The 17,360-nt window shown below is 37.0% G+C and overlaps 1 protein-coding gene across 1 annotated transcript in view; it reads right to left on the reverse strand.

The window, feature by feature from the left end:
• MBD2 (methyl-CpG binding domain protein 2) overlaps positions 1–17,360 on the reverse strand; it is a 41,723-nt gene that overhangs the window by 15,451 nt on the left and 8,912 nt on the right. The window contains exons 2-3 of the mRNA XM_050913095.1: positions 13,090–13,249; positions 6,234–6,371 (exon numbers count right to left, since the gene is read on the reverse strand). Of these exons, the coding sequence (XP_050769052.1) occupies positions 6,234–6,371; positions 13,090–13,249 (298 nt within the window). The remainder of the gene's footprint in view (positions 1–6,233; positions 6,372–13,089; positions 13,250–17,360) is intronic.

Genomic DNA, 17,360 nt, shown 5'->3' on the forward strand with positions numbered 1-17,360 from the left:
GGAGAATTATAAAATATTGCTTCCTCCATAATTGTTTCTTGTCCAAGAAAAGCTATTTGTGACTAATGGTAAACTATAATCTAACCCGTAATCTATGTAAAAACACAATCTCCTAAGCAACTATTATTTCTCATTCAGACAACAAAGAAATGGTAGATTAGCCTCCCTATTGCAAGAACCACCAAATACAAAAATATTACGAGCTGCTCCTTTTCCTTAGGTAAATAAAAGTCTATTTGCAGTTGCTCCAGCAATGGAAGCCTACAGGAAATTTTTGCTGGAAAGGAATCCATTCCAAATCTATCATTTTTAAAAGAAAAGCACATATGTTCTTAATATTCAAACATTCTTGGAGGGTGACTGATTTATACATAAATCAATCAATCAAGAACCTCAAATTTCATCTGCCATTTACTATATACAGAGTATTGAAAATACTGTAGATGTCAACAGAATGATGTACTTGACTGGACACAGAAGAAAGGACAACGATTCTGGTGTTGGTGAGTTCAGAGATTTGTTTACTGAGGTGGTTTCTTCTATTTAGACAGCTACAGACATCTGCTCTTAACTTGCAGCAGTAGTCAGAAGAAGCTACCATCTAATTTAGAAGTATCTTGGACCCAGCAAGTTTAACAGCACAGTCACAACTCCAGGTAGCTGCCTTGGCATCTGCCCAGCTCTCTGGAACCACATTTATTTCCACGCTGCTTGCAGATGCATTATAACCTGGTACACGAGCTGATTAAAAGTTAGTCATGTCTACACAAAATACAGCCCACATATCTATACTGTACTGCAGACACAGACAGCCTGCAATTTTGTTATGTTTTAAAATGTGTTTTAAAGGCTGAGACCAGAATGCCAGTTATCATCTGGGAAACTGCTCAAGTGATTGACAATGCAGGCAGTTAAATGAGGAAATATGATTAAAGAGAGGTCTTTTCAACATCTCCATGGAAGAATTTAAAAGGAATAACAATTTCTCCAGAAAACTGGAAAACTTCCTCCCTTTTTTTATATCCAGTTGCTGAGTTGCTCAGCTCTGCTACATCCATAATTGCCAATCAAAATTTCAGCGTTCCTTTAGTTGCCTGGGAGAGGGAAATGAAATTTAACAATCTCATTGGATTCCTTCCATCCCTCTTTTTGATAATTCTAATAGACATTAACCAAGAAGCTTAAGTTTTCCAATCCTATCTAATTTTAGATTCCAATCCTTTAAGTTGATCCACAGGAAAGAAAATCACATCTATTTGACAAAATACGAAGTGCTAAGAGCTAGATACATCTTTCTTGTTAAGAACTGTTCACAAGAAGACATACATAAAATGACATCCTGCAATTTTTCTCGTAAATTAGGCTTTTTAGACTGCAAGTATTTTATGCCAAAAAATGACTATGGTCAGATTTAATTTGTCATATATAATCCTATTCAATAACCCATTACAATACAATCCACTGCAAATATATATGACAGTAAGTATAAAAGAGACTTTCAAATCAATTTTAAAGAGTACTTCTGGCCTACAGATAGACGATGTTATAAGTAAATATATCAGGTTTATCCTAAGGTATTTTTAAAAAGTAAATACCCTCAGATTTATCCTACGGTGGTTTTTAAAGGCAGTTGTCTGCCACAGAACTAGAGGAATCAGATCACATAATACTAACTGACTACCTGGTTTTCTCAAAATGAGCTTTGAAGGGAAGGATGGCCTTCTTTTAAACACTTGAGGTATGTTCGTGGAATGTTTTTAGCCAAATGTATCAGGAAGATACTGAGGTCAATGCTTTGCAAATTCAGCGTTATGATTACCACTTACATAAACATCAGTTTTACCAGTATGGTTTCAAATACCCCTACCACCACAATCAACAGTATACAACAGAATTAACTAGTGATCGGTGGGTCCTCAGGAGTCAAAGCTCTCTCAAAGCAATACCTCAGGTACTATACATTTGGGGCTCAGGGGTAAATGAGCGAGTTTCGTATCTACCCTGAAAAAGGTCAATAAGCGTGGAACAGTGTGAACCAAGAAGCTCTAACACATGAAGAAGAGGGTAAGTGCTCTACATAGGACACAGACCTGGACCTTTTGGAGGCACCAAGTGAGCATAGGTACAAAGGGCAGTGATCCGTAAGAAAGAAGTTTGATTTGCAGCACCATTCCATTTGATCCAGTTAGGTACAGAACACTTGACGGGCAAGTAACTCAAGTTTAAGTGATTACGTAAAAGATTTACTGCCTATAATAGTTTCAGATAGTTACAGGACTTCCTCTGCTTCACATTCACTCTTCTCATTGAGGAATACTCAAATCCAGATGCACAAGTGGAGCATTAAAGTGCCCTGAAGTACTGCTACATCTAGTGGCCTTTTTGCTAAATAGGAAGGAGGGAGAAAACAATGTGATTTTAAGACAGTACTCAACACCACCTAAGAGGAAGGTGACAGATACAATTGCATGATTTTTTGATTCATCATTAATTCCAGTTTCAATTTCAGCAACGCTAATCTGACTTTTTAAAATCCAAACTATTACCCTTAAATTCATCAAGAATGTATCATATCTTATTGAAATTTACTGAGTCTAACAGAGGAGAGGAGGCTAAAACAAGGGGGTTTGTTGGGGTTTTTTTCTTTCCTTGCAGGGCCCACTAGCAATCTTTCAGGATTCCTTTTCTTACACTGGTTTATCAGCAGACTCTGTGAGGGAAAAAACCCAAAGCCACAGAAATAGTAAGAAAACCTATCTTAACTAAGCCGATGGAGAGTCAAAATATTTTGAGCAGGTTGATACTTCAAAAAGAGACATTAAAGTACTTTGAAGAAAACTGCAATTGAGGCTATTACATTTGCTATTTAGGAACTTACAGATACTCCTATCATTTGATTAGATATGAAGAATTCGAGAAATCTCCATGGATTGACTGGTACTGGTATTTGAACAAAAGCCACATAGAGGAAGAAGACTGATAGTTAAGAGAAGTCTAGTGAGTACCAGAAGACCCTTCAGAGCATGCATGCATACACACACAGCTCAAATCCTGACACTACCTACTTCCAGGATTCTCCAGAACATTTCCATTTTTTCTCAGGTAAAGTTCTCCACTCTGATAATCAGTAATCTATAAAACCTTTAAGAATGGCTTTGAAAGCTTTAAGATGCTGTCTTGCAGAGCTGTTGCTTGAAAAAGGCTTAGACAACCTCGTGACGCTTCTTGTGTGCAACAAACTAGCATGCTGAATATATGGAACCAGCAGTTGCCACGAAGATCTGTTGCTCTAATTGACAGATTTACCTGTACGAAGATCACAGGCAAGCTCTTATTAGTTTATCTTTCCAAGAACTACCACAGAGTTTACTGCTTAAAGAGGAGCTGCTGCCAAATATCTTCCCTGCCAACACTAATAAGCATGTCTTCTCACTCTCAGGTCATGAAAAAAACTACTGACTGCCAAAGGAACTACAGTACTCATTTATTTTGATCTCTACATAAGGAGGCAGGCCAAAGAGAATTTTCAGGGAATTCTGGTTAGACTGTCTTTTGAAAAGGGAGATACAATAGATAGAAGCAGATAAAGCTTTCAGAGATGGATATCTAGAACTACAGAAGCAAGAATCCCTTAAGGGGTTTGGGCCAAGGACTGAAGAAACAGGGAGGAATGACACTGGAAGTGGTAACTGAATAAGCTTTATATACAAACAGGCAATATAGTCAGTGTTTCAGCATTCACTTGAATATCCAACACTGATATATTTACAGTTTATGTACAGGAAAGTTTGCACACCTGAGTATGAGAGAAGGAGAAGACAGTGACACATGTAGGGATTACTTATGTAAGGAAAATACAGGCTTTATCTGGAGGGGAAGAGAATTCAAATACGTTTGCAAGGCTGCATTTGTCCAGCAATTGTATCTCAAGTGACAGGTACTCCACATGGTGCAGGATTTATTAAGAATAAAGTTTTCCAGCAACTTCAGTCTTCACCCTGGCTTCTCTACTTTATCTCAACAGATCACATCAAGAAAAGAATTGTCGCTTTTTGAAAACCAAGCAAAGATCCTATCTATTAATATTTATGCTGTAGCTAGCAAGTAAAACATCGGAATGAACTGCATGCTATGTTCAAACAAGATGTGCATGTGTGTGCATCTATGTATGCACATATGAAGGGTGCACACATGATCAATGACTGGAGTTCCTCCATACTTTCGGTTACTATTACCAAAGAAATACTGATAATTGCATGATGGAAATCTGTGTGTAAAGAAACCAGATCACTGGAAATTGTTTATGAAAGCTGTCAATTTGCTTAAGATCTCCAGTAACTGACAGCACACTACCTACATTAAATTGCTTTGTTCCAAATTTTTTTAACAAAAATTTTACTGAAAACTCACTCAAATCTTATGTAAAAACAACTGTAACAATCTATTCTCTCCCTTCCCAAGTCTCCCGCCTATGTCAATCATCACTACTCAGAATGATGACAAACCAGAAAACAGCTCGAGGCAGCATTCTAGCTTTGAGAAAAGCAAGAGTAAGACACACCAAGATTTGCTTTGCTATTAGATATACAAGATTAACTATTCCACATTCAATGCAAACAGAGCTAGCATTTCTTCCAAATGAAGTATGGCAATACAGAATAAGAATAGTGTTTAAAGTGTCCTCTTCCAAAGATGCACTGTTGCAAGCAAGTAGAAAGGAATTTGATTGAAAAAGAATGCTGACACAGTGATCAGCAGACGATGTTTTCTTGAAGATGTTGCTATAGCTTAATCCGTTAGAACCTGTCTTAAGGAGGCAAAGATTTAACTTGGGTAGGTTTGAAAACAGCCTATTCTGCAAATCTTTACTGGAGAGTCGTTCTCAAAAGACAAGGGATGCATTCCCAGAGATTTCAGTCATTACGTATTTGAAGAAAAGATTCTGGAAGAAAGAAAACAAGGAGGAAATGGGCAAGCATGACAAGGTTTGGAATCCATCAAGATACGAATTGCCAGACATCCATTTCTCTTGCCCCAAAGGTGCCGTAACTTTCATATGCTTTGGTGATTATTACTGGTTCAGCAGACATGACCAAAAGGAAACTCCTGACACACAAAGTGTAGTAGTTCAAAAGGAAAACCCAAAGAATGTGAAGAGAATCAATAGACACATGCAATTATGCATCTTTTAGATCTGAATGGGATACACTTACATGGCCCCTGTTGAACTTCACGGGACCAACAGTGAGGTTAGCAGAGGCCTTCAAATCTTGCTAAAAGACATCTCAACAAGATGATCCAATACGGCTGGATATTTCTTCTTTTTCTTTCTCACCTGAATTTAGAGGATGCAGAGTCTAAATTCCTTATGTTATTTCTTACAAGAACAGCATTCAAGATGTTTGAAAGTGCAATATTAGAGACAGCTTGAGTTTCAAAGGAAATGTTGTTAAAAGTTAGTGACATATGAGTGTACAAAAATTTGAACATGCCTCTGCATTTTCTTCTCATCCCTGCGCTCCTAAGATAGAATAAGGTGTTTCAATTTGATGGTAGTAATGCTATGACTCAAAAAATACAAGTCAGACTTAAAAACAATACCTCACTCCAATATACACATTATCTAGCCGGTCATTCGTTCATTAACTAGATTCCTGTTTCTTCTCAGCTCCCTCCTCCCCATAAAAAACAAAACCAAAAAAGCACTGTGTGAACAGGCGATCTGTCATTGATAGAAGGAAAAGCAGCTAAAGGAGAACTTGTGTAAGATGAGTTTATGTTACTGTGGTTTGCATTTATTGTAGTAGTAGAGTGAAAAAGAGGGATTTCAAATACAATTTTTTACTGATTTTGCACAAAGTTCTTCTATATAGAAGAGAGATAATACTTCTTGATGAGAACCATGTATTTTATAGAAACTTCTATTAAGAAGCTGCACATGAAATTTTTTTTATATTCCATGTCCAATTGAGACAGTACAGCATATATCTGAATTTCAAGAAGAATGTGGTAATCAAATATGAATGAAGTTTTGGATTAAGAAATATTAATCTCTGTATGAACTGACTGTTATTTCTGTATTTTTTAAAAAATTGTATGTATTACACACATTTCTATAAGTAACCTTCAAGATAGGAATTCTCATCTGTAATTGAAGCACAGCTGAAAATAAGCACATTTTCAGCTTGTTTCAACTTTCTGAGCAGTAACAATGGAAACAGATTAATTCTCACCTGTCGTGGCTGCTCCGTCACTCGCTGTGGATCAGATCGTACTTTGTTACTAGGATGATTGGTAACTTTGGTGACTGGTTGTTTGAAAATTGATGCAGTTTGTCTGATTGGTAAAGTTGTATTTAAGTCTGGTTTTCCCTGTTAAAAAAAAGAAAAAAGTGAATTAACAAAAATTATACATAAAAAGTAAACAAATTAATGTTGGAATCACCCTCTTCCACTGATGTGCAAAAGAAGGCTTTTTTTGGAGTAAAGATTTCCCTTAAATGCTGTACTTAACTAACCTTTGCAGTCACCCATTTTAAAGAAAAAAAAAATGTAACACTTCACTGGTTCCACACATTTTCACCTTCTCGGGAAGAATCAAACTGCTTGAAAGTCCATCGTTTCTTTTGTTACAATATATATGCTAATTTTTCAAGTGACTTACATTCTGAAAAGAGACAACTTCACGATCAGATGTCAAAATGAAATCTCCAAAGCTTCATGAAAATATGTTTGTAGCAAACAGTTTATAGAGTTCCAGGTCCTAAAGGACAGCAACTTCCTACATAACTTTGGTCACAAATTTCCTAAGCAACTCCTACATCAAACAACTCTTAATTAAGTGCAGCAATTTATTCTGGAAAGAAACTAAAACTATATCAACTTTAATAAGTCTTTTGACAAAGCTAGTTTTTATCAAGTTTGTGAACTGATGATTCCCAGGCATCAGATACAACTTTACCAATAATATCTTGTCACACATCCAACCCTCAGGCCCTTGGAGATACTAGTGCCTGAACCGCTCTCCGTAGCAACAACCCCAGAAGTATTTGGGGTGGGGGAACAGAATTCTCCCATAACCCCCAAGACGGATGAATAAAGAAAAAGAGCGCTCATCACCTGCACACCATTCCGGCTTTTCTAAATCCGTCTCTCTATCCAAAAGCAGACTGCCAGTTTGAAGGGCTGTGCCAACAGAACAGCACCTTACAGCTTTTTGTTTGTAATCCCTTTTCCTCCAAGTCCTGAACAGATAATTTCAGACTTTTCTGCTCTTGCATTTTGTCTGATATTTTTCTTAACAACTGAAATAATTCCCTTTTTTTCCCCAAGGACAGAAGGGTGTGACTGAGAAGACACATCATTACATTGACACAAGAGAGACACTGAAAATAAATATCCCATGATACATATTTTCCCAATGAACATGTATCAAAAAGCAAGTTCACTATTTTGCAGGACAGTCTCCAGCACTTCAAAACATTTAATAGCCATATCTAGTTTCTGACAAAGAAAAATGGTTACGCTTTTGCTTTTTAAAAGTTTACTGCTACTCATTCAAAAGGAAGAAAAATAAGTTATTATGTAATATTTTATATCTCAGAAGTTTATAATTGGCTGTGAGATCATAGCTCAAAAGTTACACAATGAACATCGATATTAGACTCCATCCAAGGATGATGTTAAAAGAGTTTTTCATTAGGATTTACTTAGACTCCCAATTTTGTGAGAAAAAGCAGTCTCTTGGGCTTAGAAATGGGAATTAAATCTCAATCTTCAAATCCTCCATATTTAGATTATACAATTTGGACTACACGACTTCATAAAAGAGACTATGTTAAGAAGCAGAGAGCACATGCTTGTTTAAAAATCGTTCATTTCTAAGCTGAACACTCCAGAATTCCAGATGATGAAAGTCAGAATACCGACTATAGATATTCTGTAATGATCTGCATAAAAATGAAATTAAAAATACAGCGAGAGGCTTAGGCTTATTAAGCAATAAGCCTTCTCTTCACTGCATCTGTCTCAGATTAAATTCTTATTTTAAAAGTACATTTCCCTCTTTTAAATCTTTGCTAGAGCAATCTGACAGGGTAGTTCCTCCACCATCAGAATGTCCTGTATTTTAGCATACTTCTGTTACTGCGAGGTGGATGGCTGATGAGAAAGGGAGTGTGAAGCCGTTCTTTCTATATGTGTACAGTCCATAATCTATAAACTAGCAATAAAGAGAATATCATCGCTGCACTCCACAGAAGGTAATTGTCATCATGAAGACCATTCTCTAGGCAAGCCACTTAATCCCAAAATACATCCTTGCACACTACAATGGTTATTATATTGGCTGCTCCCATCCAACTATTTGATTCATCTGTTGGGTGGAGGGAGAGGCAAGGGAGGAACCTCTCTCTATAGCCTCTCCAGGATGACACGGTGCTACTGGATCCTTCCTGGTAGAAAAAATAAGGAATTCCTCCACGTAATTCTAAGGAATGTGATTGATAGGAAGGAGCAACAGAATAACACCTCATATTTATCTAGGCATCTCAACATAACCTAAATGAAGGGATAGTTTTAAAATTTCAGGCCTCAACTTTTCATGCAGATGACAAAGAAGGTGATTTATCAAGAGTACTACGCACATTCTTAGCTATTCAACAGTAATACTCAATTCATACACTCATTTATAAGTTAGCGCTGTAGCATTTTGGGAATCCTTGCTTACTACTGATTTGCTCATCCTCTCGTAAGAGCCAAAACAGATTTCCAGACCACCAGAAGAAATATGCTAGAACATACGGATGAATTCTGAAAGAGTTCTAGAAATCTGTTCTTTTCAATGGAAGCAATTCTGATCACAGGTCTCTATTCCTACCACTCTTTAAATATACCTTGTTATTTCATAGGTCCCCTTTCTTCATAATTTCCAGGTAGCACAGTTAACTCATTAAAACATAATAAGGCTAAACCCACAAATTCCAATGGAAGTTTTCCTCAGGAATTCAGGCTTCTATCCTTTCTGGTGTATAAACTTAGAGCCAGAAACTAACCAGTCTCCATATCTTGCAATATTGCTGCCTTTAAATGGGAAAAGCAGCATATCTTCAAAGATCTCCACCTTCAGCTCCATCCCTAACACGCTGTTGATTCTTGTCTAACTGGGACCAGGGTTTCCATGGCCAGAGCGAACGGCAACTGAGCACAAGTACTTCTGCCTGATTACACTTAATCGTTTTAACCAACCCGAGAAACTACCATTCAATTAGTACGGAAGTCCTAAGGTCTTTTTATACAAAGCAAAAGTGAGAATCTAAGCTTATAAATAAATCTAGACATCAGTCTTCTCCTAATGTTTCACCCAGGTAGTCCCAGTCCACTAGAAAAATACTTTCAGATACTTTGGTCATTGCTTTTAGCATGTGCTTTGCACGGTGCATACTGGTTATGGTCTCTATTCTTTCTCCCTACTGATGATGACAATAGTAAGTCTAATGTTAGACTTTTTCATATATATTTTCATATATAATTAAAGCATCTCTGATGAGCACAAAATCACCAACCAGAGCTAGACAGTAATCGCATGTACTTAAATTTGCACAAAGTATTTTGACAATGAACTTTTCTCACACCACATAACTTAATTCACACCAGAACCTTGACAGACCTTGCCTATCCTACAAGCTTCGCATTCCCTGATCTTGTGACATCAAGTTCAAAGTAGTATTTGAAGCTTTGAAGTCCATGCCCCCAGGGCATTCTGTGCAGCAGCATCAGTATTAGTGGTAAAATAGCTATTAAAACCGACAAAACCAATAATATTACAGAGCCATCTGCCATATGGGGGATAAATCTGGTTTAGCAAACATTTCTAGAACAAAGGTCTTCGTTTCAAGTTCATGAAAAATATTTACAGGTTCCTTTTGGCCAGTAATGTGACTTAAAGAGAAGTTAAAAAATAAATCCATTAAACTTAGAAAAATAAAAAGGGAGATTTCTTCAGGCAGTGTGAGAAATTAAGAAAATTCAGCTACATTAATGATATGGCCCCCAGAATTAAAGCGAAAGCCTGATGAGTTATAAACGATGCAGGAAATACAGGTTCAAGGGCTAGATGTCCCACATACTTTTTGTCAAGGCTACATACTAGAAAATGGTCATTAGGATAAACTGTTTAAACTAAGAACAGATCACTTCCTAAGTACTGTAATTATAGTATATTACTACTTTCCTACTTTATTTCCTTTCTAATCATAGTCACATCTGGGCTTTCTGATCTCATCCTAAATAAACAGTCTGTCATTTGTGGCACTGAGTTTTGAACAACAGAAATAAACTCTTTAGTACAGAAACTTCCTAAGCTCACCCACCTCCAGCACCTGCAGATCTTCAGATGTACACAGAAAAAAAATTATCACACATTAACAGGAAGCGACTGATATTCAGAGAAACTCTTTTTCACAACAAATCATAAGCCAGCCATACATAACATTTATTCATGACAAAGGAAAAGCTTTCAGTACATTCTAATATAAATAAGTAACAAAGATCCCTACAACCTCTCCTGAAGAACAGAAAGCTCTTTCGAGCTTTCCAGATAGAAGACGCTATCTACATATTTCAACTGGTCAGACACAGATTACTTCATTTCAGATGGTGATTAAGCTCACAATATTCAGTTTTAGGCACACCTACAAAACTCCAGCCTTCAGAAACACAGACATACTGTGGGCTTTTACATGGCTTGACTACTCTCACAAAACAAAATCTCTTCCTACACTGGGAACTATAGTAATGTATCAGCTAGCAGAAGTATCAATGTTCCCTGCTCATTTTTACTCATTAGGAGTATTTTATGTTCCAACAATGGTTTCCAAAAGAATTTCAGTCCACTATCTTTCCAAAGACATGTATTTCCAGAAGCATCAATGTGCCCTGGACATAAAAATGTTTTAAAAACTCAGCAATGTATTTCCAAGCCTTTCAAATCACTTATAACCGGACACCAGTACTCTCTATTATGTTTTCTTTTCAAAATAAAGAATTGATAAGCATATTTTTATAAGCAAAGCAGTATGCTGTATCTACTGGATTCATATTCAATTGTATTCCTTATTTCATTGTCTCTTCAAAAGCACTTCAAATAAATAAATTAATTTGCAAGAGAAATGTAAAGATGGTTACACAGAAAACAATGGCAAGATGAGTATAGGTTGAAGCAAAACTTCTGCGGCTCTACCATAAATAAACCTACCAAATATATGCCTTTACTGCCAATACTGAAAGGTCAGTAAGAATGCACAACGCTAAGACTGGAGATAAGTATTTTGTTAAAAGAATATTTCCGTGTCATTTACACTGTTGTACATTAACATCACAAAACAGAGAGCATTCATTAGCATATATTATCCTCAGTTCCATTTTAAGCCAGGTGGCATTAGTATGCCAATCTTGACACTGAGTTCTAATCTGCTAATGATGAGAATCTCAAAAGTTAGAAGTATGGCAAGACAGCATTTCCATCCATCAGCTGCATAAATCCAACTGCCTAGACACGTCCGAGAAAGAAGACTCAAGTATATTTTGATATTCCTTCTTGAAACATAAGGGGAGCCAAAGAATTTAGAAACATTTGTGGTAAATTGTTTGTACAAAAAACAAACAACCCATAAAACATGAGCAAGTTTATACACAAACTTGCCTATGCAAGTCTGTCTTTTATGGCCCACCAGCAGCACAGCTGCAAGGCGGACTAGAAGACACCACAACCAATCTCTTTCAGTGTCTGTGGAAGAAAACATAAACTTCAGGAATAAGTTGGGATCTCATTTTTAACTATCACAGGAATACTGCAGAAATTCTTGAAAGCTCAGGAGTTACAGATTCAGTCACTTAGAAATAATAAATGTTATTTACCTAAAAAAAGGCTTTTTTTTATAATCTTGTATTTAACAGAGCTACTGTGAGCAACATTCAAGTAATCTAAGATCACAGGAATATAAAGTGAGCACAGACTCATCTAGATTTTATATACCAAGTGTTGTAATTTCTGCTCATGCAAAAAGTCTAACCAAAACCTTTCCTTGGACTACCCCCAAATGTTATATTATTTGAAAGCCTCGTGTCTGTGTGAAGAAAATACTAAATAATTTGAACACATGCTTCAAATAAAAAGAAATCAGCATGAAATGTGTGGTTCACGCATTACAAATGGCAGATGACAAAAAACATCAGTGCACAAGACATAGCTGTAACTTATTAGGTATTTTCATACACTACTGTAAGTTATGAAATCCTGAAGAATAAAACACTTTAAAAAGAAAACATTGCAGGTTGTTACAGAAATCCTTTCAAACTGTTGTACAAGGTTTCTGAAGTTTTTCCAGGAACATATTATCTGAGAGTCAGCTAAATGTACTTGTCATGTCCCTATGTGCTACATCAGTTATTTCACTTCTGTACGCGTCAGCCTGTCATTTTTAATCTACTATACACATTTTCTTCAGTATTCAAAAGGATACACTGTTGTTCAAAAAGAAATAGACAATAAGAGAACAATCAGATCAATTGAGAAAGGCCCAATCTTAAACAGAAAAACACCTGGCCTTGTTCAGCTACATAGCTGTACACAGACATCCAGATTTGTACAGATAAATACATTTGCCTCAGAAAACAAGCTTCCTGGCACATACTGCACACATTAATAATGTGAACTACTTCATCTCAGAACAGGAAGATGAACATAGCAATTTGAAGCCTTGCACAGGAGAATCTCTTGGCGTCAACAGCCCTAATTTTCCCCATTTAGAAGAATATCATTCAGGTAGATGACTAGCACTGAGGTTCTTAGTCCCAAGCCAACTCCTGAATTACTCAAACTTTTGATTCATACTTAACCTCACCTTGATATTTTCTTGGTAGTAGCAGAGTATTCCTTCTATTCATAAATTTATGTCTCTACCACTACTGAAAATTAAACATACATGTACATCTTAGAAGCGGACTGCTTTAAGCAGAAAAGAAATTGCTAAATGAACTACAGGAAAGGAAATTCTTAGGATATCCTTAAACACAGTATTTACTAACAAACCTTATTTTGATTGAGAGAATCATTCCTTAGTCTCTGTTTGTTCTTCTGCAATTTACTGGGCATCATCTTTCCCGTTCTGAAGTCAAAACTGCTGAGATCAACAGTGTTTCCCAGGTATCTTGCCAACTGAGGCTTGCTTCTGAACTTCTTACCACTTGGACTAAAAAGAAGAAAACACTTTAGTATGTTTTGTTGTACAAGAGGATACAACCTTGACTTCTTATAACAGGTTTTATACCTTGTCAAATATCTAAAAAGTTTCCATTATCTTTATTCCATGTGGCATGTTCATTAATGTGTTGATTAGGGATGGTATACCTGCCCAACCTCTGCATATCGGCTCCCATCCTTTGCACAGGGTTTAATTTGTATGTCAGGCTGTTGGACGCTAGGATACACTACACCTTGGGAAGCTGGGTTAGCAGTACAGCTAAACCGAACTCCAGTATAAGAAGTATAAATGTCAGACTGTGGCCAAGTGCGGGACCCTCTCTGCACAAATGTGAAGACCGTATGCAAGGTTTAAACCGATTGCTAGCTAAAGCCAGCCTAGACTCAACAGCAACCCTTCTCAGCTATCAAACAGCAAGGCATTAAACAGATGCGCAGAACTAGGATTTGAGGTGACATGACATCTCTTAGCTAGTCAGTCACTAAGACTGGTGAGCAAAGCCAGATAAGTAACTGAGCAACAAGCAAGCAAGCAGCAAGCAAGATGATGCAAAGTATGAAACAGGTCCAAAGCTGCAATTGTGTATAGAGATCCCACCATAATAAATCATATCAGTTGTAGGGAAGTTATTTAAGTCATCTTCATTTGGAATTATGGAATTATTATTACCCCAAAGTCCCAGCTGATGTTTTTGAGTAACATCACCAAATATCCAATTTCCAGTTATCCTAAGGAAGTGGTGTTTCTACCAATCTTTAAATCACAGAACTTTCTATCCCCTCATCTCTACTTCGTTCTCAAGCATCCCGAACACAGTCACACACATTGTGCACACTGTCTGCACTAAATGCACGTTTAATCCATGCATATTTTCACCAACCTCACTGGGGATTCCTGTAGACTTACTAACTAGTCTGCATGCCCTGTGTGCAAGTCATTGCTAATAAGCACCTTATTGACAAGAAGCTATATAGTTCTTTTCACTGTAAGGGACAACAGTGCTGCCCTCAGACTCAAAAGCTCAGCAGAAAATCAAGTATCAAGAACTGCTATGTAAAACTCAGACTGCAACACCAGTTTGTGACAGCCTCTCAGTACAGATAGCTGTGAAAATGGCTAAATACCCATCATGTGAAGCCAACAGTCCCTTGGTCTAATGCAAATTTCTATCTGATGAAACAAGCCAAGTGTCAAAATCCTCCCGACTACTGAAACCCGAAAGGTTAACTGAGCTCAGAGAGTTTTTCACACCATTTCCTTTCTGCAGAAAACTACTGAAGATTTTTGTTTTCTTCACTTTTCCAAAGTGGGGTTTTTTTTTAACTTAAAAACACCTTGAGGCAAGAACTTCCCACAGAAGAATATGTATTGAATTCTGGGAAAAATAGCTAATTAAGCCAAACATTTTTCAAAGTCATTTAAATGAATCCAGAAACATGGAAAGACATAATTAACAACAGGTAAAGGGTGGGAGAAAAAGACTTAAAACAGATCGCAATCTGAGGCTAACCTCCTCAAGGATGGGTGTGGGACGGAAAAAAAAAACCCACCACACATACATACACACACACATCCCACCACAAAACTCTTTTCTACTTCTCGTAAACCAAGAATTGAAGCTATGCTATAAGCCAAACTAAACACAACACCAGTTTTATTTTAGATAGTGGAGATTAACACCCTGGTTTGTTAACAGTAAGAAAAATTCTGCACTGAATGTCAGAGACAGAGCAAGTCTTTTGTGGGGCAAGTAGGTTTGCTATTAAAATAATCTGACCCATTGTCTTTCATTCCTATTCAGGCACCTATAAGAAAAGTTCAGTATAAAACCTTGTCAAGAATTGCTCGCTGCCTGTCCCTGTTTCCTAACAGAATGGAAAGGCTGAATTTACTGAATAAAGCCTCCTGTTAGGAACTGCCTTCCCAGCTTTCCTAAGGAACATAAAACACTGAACAAAAAGGAGAAAACAATGACTATAAGCAGACCCTGAAGTTGGTGTTAATATTCTCTGTTCCAGACACTTTTTTTTTTAATTAAAACCTGTATACCCTTGGTCATTTTAGCCCATAGCTAACTAACTACTAAAAGGATATAGAAGTTTGACATCCTACATCTTCTTCTATTATATCCTAATTTTGGTACCAAAGATGAAACATGCTAGCTTTCATTTTCCCCATATCATCACCTTCTATTGCTCTGTAAGAAGCTAACAGACTGTGTCATCAAGACAGCACTCTTTTTACTAGCTTTCCTCTTCAGGTTCCTCAGGGAGAAATGCTTCACGTACACCTCGAAGGAATCCAAAACTCCAGCAGTGAGCAGTTATCAGCCTAGCTTCACTAAAAATTCTTCCTGTAGAACTCCAAAAACAGATTTCACAAATAAAAGCAAACTTTATAAATGCATCCAGCATTCTTAAATCCTATTATTTACACATCTAACATTTTGGGGTCTTGTTTGTTTGTTTCGCTCAGTAATCCAAAAGCAAATCAAAACATATGATCCAATATTCCATATTAGCATCTGCATGGATCATCAGTAGGGCTGGTATTAAAGGCTACGTCAATCCACAGCACAAAATCTACCACTTAGTTAACGGTGAAAGTCTTAGCAGGGACAGACTGCAATCCATTAGCAAAATATCTAGTTTCACCTTAATTTCAGTGTTAACAAGAACTGCATTTTTGAGTCGAGATTAAAAAATTAAAAAAAAAAAATTAAAAAATAATCCAAGACAAAAAAGAAGCAACTGAAAATAGGCTTTTTTTTTTTTACTAAAAAGTGTTTGACATTCTGTCCCATAGCTTTTGCTTCCATGTTTTCCCACACTGGTGTGAAGGATGATAGACTTGCTCTATCTGTCCTTGACCTGACATGACAAGAGCAAACAAAAAAGGCAGGCAGAGAGGAATCTGTCTGCCTTAGCTTTGGTTGCCACTTCAGTCAAGTACTTATTCTGGACTTTTTTACATTTCCCTTATTCCACCATTCATTCTCATCGTCCTACTCCTTTTCCAGATGTCGCTGCCTCCAGTCAGCACTCAGTGACCACAGTACCTCCCTGTTCCGCAGAAGTATGTCACTCCTTTGCATCCCACTACATTCATATTGTTGTCAATGCATCTTTTCCTGCCAAGTGGTGAACCAACCATCTGCCCTCTCTGACAAAAAGCAGAAATCGTTTTTCTTAGTCCTTAAGTGCATAGTCTTCTATTCCTTATTATTTTCATCCTAAATCATCCCCCTATCTTCGAAGTCATTCAATTTCTCCTGATTATTTTCTGATCCTCACTTGTTCTGGTCATGTTCCAGGTATGAAACTTGTTCATGATGCATACATAGCACACATCACTTGTGCATCCAAGTTAGCAGATATTAATAACAGATTGGTTCCAAGAACATCGTCCATGCAACTCCATTAGTAGCTTACGACAACCAAGAAGCCCTTGTTTTATCATAACCTATTGTCTCCTCTTCACCCCATACCTTAACCATTTTACAAAACCTGTAATATTTCCCATTCTCCAGCTTCAATGAAATCTAATGACACACAACTGAAAGTGAAGTTCACTGAAGTCCATCAGATTGAGTAGCATTCCTTCTGCTTACTTCAGAACATTATTTTGGCACAAATTCTAAAATCTAGTGAATTCTACTATGAAACCACATTTCATTTTATTCCATTTTCCACAAAAGCCCCTATCCTTAATTGTTCTTCATTTCAGAATTTCAACAAGTTCATATGATGTCAAAATACCGGAGAAAGTATATGCTCTGTAAGCCTTCCGGTTCAAGCTCGGTAGCTGGCAAACAAAATACCCGCTGGCCTTCCATTCAGTTTCAAGGCTGCAATTTTTTCTAATGCCATCCAGATTTGTCATTTCATATGTCAGACCTTCCCCCTGTTCTACGAGGGAGATGAAGACACAAACTGGAAAGATTTGAATAAACTCAAAACTTTATTTCCACCCCACCTATATCAGTTTTCACATATATTCATTTTTTCACTACCAGTCCTGTAGTTGTTTCCATTTTCTACTCTGAAAGAGTAGGCTGTCAAACCACTAAAGTAATGCCTTAATTTCTGAATCATTCCCA

This window comes from Gymnogyps californianus, chromosome Z, assembly GCF_018139145.2.
Source record: "Gymnogyps californianus isolate 813 chromosome Z, ASM1813914v2, whole genome shotgun sequence".
Taxonomy (NCBI): domain Eukaryota; kingdom Metazoa; phylum Chordata; class Aves; order Accipitriformes; family Cathartidae; genus Gymnogyps; species Gymnogyps californianus.